Source organism: Nanorana parkeri, unplaced genomic scaffold, assembly GCF_000935625.1.
Source record: "Nanorana parkeri isolate BGI_ZX_2015 unplaced genomic scaffold, ASM93562v1 scaffold193, whole genome shotgun sequence".
NCBI classification, from domain to species: domain Eukaryota; kingdom Metazoa; phylum Chordata; class Amphibia; order Anura; family Dicroglossidae; genus Nanorana; species Nanorana parkeri.
In genome coordinates, this window is record NW_017306461.1 from 1,411,157 (window position 1) to 1,417,844 (window position 6,688).

General features: G+C 43.3%; 1 protein-coding gene across 1 annotated transcript; it reads right to left on the reverse strand.

Moving 5' to 3' along the window:
• Positions 1 to 1,409: 1,409 nt before the first annotated feature.
• LOC108786120 (tigger transposable element-derived protein 3-like) lies at positions 1,410 to 3,230 on the reverse strand. Its single transcript, XM_018555341.1, has one exon. It carries the CDS (start codon positions 3,228 to 3,230, stop codon positions 1,455 to 1,457), a length of 1,776 nt encoding a protein of 591 aa, XP_018410843.1. The 3' UTR covers positions 1,410 to 1,454.
• Between the last annotated feature and the right edge of the window lie 3,458 nt (positions 3,231 to 6,688).

The following is a 6,688-nucleotide window of genomic DNA, read 5'->3' on the forward strand; positions in this document are numbered from 1 at the left end:
TTTTAAATAGGGCCGGGGAGGGAAAGACTCCTATCAGTTTGTTTTTTGCTGTCTGTATTTCACTTGGGAAATTTCCTTTCACTTTCTGTCCTGGAGATGCAGAACACAGTTTGGCTTTACATACGCTTTAACATATATTAATAAGATGTTTTCTCATCAGGCTGATCTCTTTTGCAAGACTACATTCTATGTGAAGAGTTCATATGACTTCTGAAACCCAAAAGTATGCTTGCGGTGGAATGCATCAATACAAAAGCTAGTACTGATTAGAGGTTCTTTGTTACAATAAATGTCAAAGTGAATAAAATCACACAATACAACACAATGTTTACTAAAAAAATCATTCACAAACTTGCAATCATTTTACATAAAATTGTGTTTCTTGTCACCTCTTTACTAATTTTGTTGGCTTTAAAACTTGTGCAGTTGAAAATGTTAAAAAGGGAGCGTCTGCTATGATACATACATTTATATTTATCTACCTACCCTTAAGTTCAAGTCATCTAACTGCTAAGGAGAACACACACCGCACAAAACGACTTAGATCTTCTCAAGTGAACCAACAGGTACAGTTTGTTTCTGTGAGCTGTCCATGGAGACCTATGCATAAGGTGTCAGCTCTGCAGACTGTCCTCTCCACAAATGCAGTACGATAAGTAATTTCCTCTAGAGAAAGGCGTTCTACTTCCATTTACACGTTAGAGTGCTAGCAGACAGTAGTGAGCTACTATTAGGGTACAGTAAAGGGTGCGTCCATCACCCTGAGCCAGATGCCTCCTGATCTTCTATAGGACTTTTTTTTATCAGGCTTTTGTTGGCCTCAGATACATTGAAAAAAGCTCAGTGATGTGGTCTGGTGTCTGCTCTCTTGGCATGTCCATTTTGCAACATTGGAGGATGGGTCTTGGAAAAGTGAACAATTGCTTCCTTAGCCATATGACATTATACAATCACATCATGGGACACGGAGCTAAGGAGTCAGTGGAGTGGCACAAATCAGGGGCTTCCCATGGCCAGAGTGTGAACCCAGCACTGAGTGATGGCCAATGGACACTTTAATGGATGACCTTTATCACCAATTAAAGCTCCATAGCAGCTTAATTACTGGAAAATATCTGATCATAAGGAGGTTACTTTTGACCGTGAAATGAATGCTTGTGTGCTAACTAGTGGATTAATATTCCACTTTTGTTTATATACCCCATGCACTTTTTTATTTCACCCTGGGTCTAAGTACATGAGCAAACACAAACAGCTTTTAAAAAGATTTAGTTCTATCTCACAAAGTGAAGTAGGTTCTATTACCCCTTCTAAAATTGTTACATTACACTAGCAAAGTGCTTCCTGTTTGCTATAGACCTTCTTACACTGCTGACTCATCAACAGCCCATCAATTCTGCTCTACAAACAAGGAGTTATAGCCTTTATGGCTGTATTACTTCCTTATCATGCAATTACATTTTTTTCTTACTGTTTGAGTTGGCCAAACATCTCTCAATTTGGTTCTGCAGTGCACAAAAAATAGTCATGTCTTGGTTTCCACTTGACAAAAAACACTGAATTACATCACAAGCTTGCCTGACCTCCTGAACATCGATAAGCTGCCTTTTGTCTTCGGTTTTGACAACAAAGTTGGAGTCTCCTTTTATATCTTTAACTTTTGGACGTGGCCTTAAACCTGTAAGCTTTGGCTTTTCACCAATAGTTGGAAAGGCAACTTTTGCTTTTTGGTTTGAAAACGATAGACCGGTACACAAGGGTTCATACTCAAGGTTTGCATGTTCATCGTCGCTCTCCTCTTTAATAGTGATTGTTCTGTAGGATACCTGACCTGCAGTTAATACAGCAGAATTGACAACATTACTGTTGCTCTCTTGTGAAATGGGGAAAGATATGACCTCATGAGGTCTTGCCTCTGGTGGATCATTTTTGGTCGAACAAAGAATTCTGATAGCTTCTTGCTTCTGAAAACTGGATGTAATAGTATGAGGTGTTATCCTTAACCATGCCTTGTTCATGGTATAACTAGCCTCCACAAGGGTAATCTCACTCATTTTCTGAAGTATGGATATCTCAGTTCTCACTCCAATGTTGGTGTCTTCTTTCAGTCTCTCAAGAAGAAACTGTCTGTAAAATATGTTGAACTCACTAACCAACTCTTCTCCAAAATGATGGCCCGTCGAAGGATTTTGTTTTGGGAAAATACACAGCGAGATGTTTCGAAGTTTCACTTTTGGCCCAGCATTTTGGGTGGTAAAGGCCAGCAAAATTTTCCTTTCCTGTCTACCAAGTTTGGCATCCCAGTTCAAAAGCCACTCAACGAGCAACGGATCAGTCAAGCAACCATTTTCACTGGGCTTCAGAGATACAGGAGAAAGACAGTGAGTTCCCAAGGATCCTGCTGGAAGATTGTGAGTAACTAACAGTTTAAGCTTTTCTGTACCATCCATGTTGCAACAGAACCAGATGCAGACAGTCTCCTTTGGTTCTAAGGTCATCCCTGGTCTTGACATGAATCTGAATTGAAAAGGAGACCCTACAGCACAGAAAATATCATCCAAATGGTAATCTTTAGAAATTCGAGCTAGAAGCACAGACCTGCTTAAAGAATTGCTTTGGACACATTGGCTATAGTGCTGTGACTGCATGTGAACATCTCGTTCTCCTTGAACATGTCTGACAGTTGTTAAATGGCAACCAGCAAATCTTTTATCCATTGCACTATTTGACTCCATTTTGATAATTGGCGTAGGTTTCGGTAGGATTTTAACATATCTGCTTTGTCTTTTCTCCCCTAGTAGAAGGTCTCCTCTATAGAACAGTCGATATCTCTCTTTCCATCGCCACAACCATCCATTGGAAGGCTTGAACTGTGGGCAGCCAATCTCCTTGGCAATTACCTCTGCCTGCCTCATGAGTATAGGTCCAGAAATGGGCAGTTTGTTGGCCTTGGCAAAGAGAAGCCATTCTAGCAGCGCTTCATCTACTTTGGCGTGCTTAAAGGGTCTATTTCGTTTACGGCTTGGGTTCTCGTTCTGGTTCCAGCGCTCTAATATCTCATCTCTCTTTTTCATGACTCTACTAATGGTAGACTGTGATAAGCCCATATTTCTAGCCACTGATGACTGAGAGGCTTTGGGCTGCTGCAGAAGTTCCAGAATTTTTACTTTTTCTGCCAGAGTAGAGTCCCGTCTTTTTTTGTATGTTGGCAGGTGACTGCAGGTATCCATCACTAAAATAAAAATATTAACAATATATTCCAGTCAAACATTAAAATTGTACATCTAAACTAACACAGAAGACACATCCTACCTAGTGAGCCAATGTGGTCCAAGTAGAACCACCTATCTGAGCCCACTGAAGCTTCGCACTAGACATGTGCGATTAGTTTCGTTCCGAATCAAAATTCAGACGAATTTTCCCGAAATTCGGACATTTAGACACATCCGAATTTTCAAATCCCAATGCATCCGAATGTGCCAATACCGAGTATTTGAGTGAGTACCCACACTCACCCAAATGCTCCGATACTTTCCCCGATACCGGAACGTCCGCTCAGAGGGAGATTTCCTCTGACCGGCAGTGCCTCGAGGGAACATAGTGCCGGCTTTCCACCCTGGCTTCCTTCCTGACTGGCTGTTGCTGTTTGGCCGACTCGATGCTAATTGGCCGGGAAGCTGGCTTCCCAGCCAATCAGCATTTAGCCAGCCAAACAGCATGGAACCGCATTCCCAGCCAATCAGGAAGCCAGCTCCACGCTGATTGGGTGGGAACCCAGCTTCCCAGCCAATCAGTATAGATCCAGCCAAACAGCAGGCTCGATGCTGATTGGCTGGAAAGCTGGCTTCCTGGCCAATCAGCATCGATTCGGCCAATCAGCATCTAGCCGGCTTCCCGGCCGATCAGGAGGTTGGGCGGCAGGTAATGACCCTCCTCCCAGGCTTCCTGATTGGCCAGGTTAACAACTCTAGGTTCCCTTGCGGCTCCTCAGCCAATCAGCATCGAGCTGACCAAACAGCATGGAGCCGGCTTCCTGGGCAATCAAGAAGCCGGACATGGCGCCTGGCTTCCTGATTGCCCGGGAAGCCGGCTCCATGCTAGCAGAAGTACCGGTATTGGTACTCAGTATCAGCAAGTGCTGAAATATAAATATCGCTACTTGATAACGAAAAAAACAGCATTGGTGCATCCTTACACTTATACTCTATCTATCTATCTATCTATCTATCTATCTATCTATCTATCTATCTATCTATCTATCTATCTATCTATCTATCTATCTATCAACCCATCTATCTATGTCTCTATCTAAAATACATTTATAAAAAGTGTTACATTACTAGGGGGTTCAGGGAATAACTGTGCCTGATATAGCCAAGTCCATACTGTTCCTTCCTCCGGATTAGCTAGCACCTTTGACGAGTTAATAATTGTTAATTTTTGATGGACGTATCTACTGTACACTGCCTGGCCAAAAATATAAAGACACCACCTGGATTTAGCTAAGCAAATAGATAAGAGCCTTCCATTGAATAACTGTTATTATCTGGGGTTGCTTCAGTTGGTCAGGTCTATGAACTTCCAAGTACGAGTGCAGAGCACATGCATGGGCCCACCTGGGCATTTTTGATCTGTGATATCATGTCAGGTTGGGACAGGGAGTATAAGACTGGTCGGGAGTCAAACAAAGATGTAGTTACACTTTAAGGGGTATCTAACCACAAATTTTTTTTACCAGTCCGTAAATACACCGCCCGGCCAAAAAAAGTCACCACCTGGATTTAACTAACGTAAGAGCTATAGAGGTTTCCTCAGTTGGTCAGATCTAGGTTCGGAAACGTTCTGTGCCCAAAAAACGAGGTCAGCTGCCTACCTGAATATATTGAATGGTCAGGTTTTTCCATCAATAGATGTTTTCTTCCCTGTTGGCACATTGGGCATATTCCAAGAAGGCGACAATGGCAGGATTCATCGGGCTCAAATTGTGAAAGAGTGGTTCGGAGAGCATGAGACATCATTATCACACATGGATTGGCCACCACAGAGTCCAGACCCTAACCCCATTGAGAAACTTTGGGTTGTGCTGGAGACGACTTTACGCAGTGGTCTGACTCTCCCATCATCACTACTTCTTGGAGAAAAATGAATGCAACTCTGGATGGAACACAATGTTGTGACATTGCATAAGCTTATCGAAATGATGCCACGGCGAATGTGTGCCGTAATCAAAGCTAAAGGTGCGCCAATTAAATATTAGAACGTGTGACTTGTTTTATCTTTGCACAGGCAGTGTATTTATTCAACCTTACTATGTGACTACACAGTCTTCAGTGAACTGCTAAGAAGCTGAATCCAAATGGGCCGATACATCTGACTCCCTCTTTGCACTACTGAGTAGCCCCTAAGGCCACCAAACAATAAGTATCATTTTAGCACAATTTGCATTCTGCACTTACTGCTGTGTATTTTAGGCATTTATCCATTTTGGGGTAAGACAGACACACAAGAACTGCTCACACCTACCCGTCTGATCTGCAGCCATGTCTCCGTGTCCTAATCACCTCTCTGCTGCAGAAAGAAATCCCTTTCAAAGGCTTTCAACATCCACTTACAGACCTGCCTGATCTGTAGCATGGAGTTGAATGAACCTTCCCAAACAAGCATGTATGCGGAAGAGATTCCAGTGCAAGTGGTTATGGGAGAATTAAAGGGTGGCATGACTTTTGCGGTGGCTTTGGCAACGGCTGATGATGAATTTAAGGGAAATATGGGAACCCCCTTAAATTACCCCCAACTCCTCCTCCAGCTTCATGTTTCTGTGCCTTGCAGACTGGAAACCTGATTACATTCTGTATTTATATACAAGGGAACAGTTTTTTTAAAGCACACAGTAATTTCAGCACTGCTGCTGCACTCAACATAACAAAGATCTTTGCTGAGCTAAAAAAACATTTTTAGTATTGTATGTTATTCGGTGTGCAGACGCAGACAGGAGCATGGCTACAGATCATGGGGCCCCATAGCACAATTTTATTGGTGCCCCCAGAGACCTCCCTACTGTCATTGATCTTAATGCCTATGTCTAGGAAAAATCAGCTCCCTGTGCAATGAGGCTTTCCCCACACTGCAAGGGTTAAATGCTCATTTAGGTTGGGATAGCCGAATCTCGGCCTCCAGCTGGCTGCAAATCCCATCTTGCATCTGCCTCTGGAAGTCATGCTTGTGGCGGTCAGAGTCTTGCATTGCCTTTTGGGACTTGTAGTTCTACAACAGTGGGAGGGCTGAAGTTTGGATACCCCTGGTCTAGGGTATTGGGTAAAGCAGTTTTGCTTACGTGATCCCGCCTACCCTGGCACTTGGAGCTCCCTTTGTCTTCCCTACGCTCCACCTTGTGGACTGCCCCTCGGTTTCCCACATATATTGCAGGGCTATGGGCCCTGCAATGTACTTGATGATGTCAGTGGGCATCTGACTGCTTGAGCATAGGGGGGAAGAGGCTGCGAGTACTGATCTTGTGGTCCAGAGGGAGCCTGAATGAGCGTGGATCAGGTAAGTAAAAGTCCTTTTCCCAGGTACCCTAGACCTAAATGGACATTTAACCCTTGCAGTGCAGGGGCAGCCCCAGTGCAAGAGGAGTTTTTTCTTTTTTTAGCAAATTCAGCTTTAACATAAAGTATGTCTAAATTAA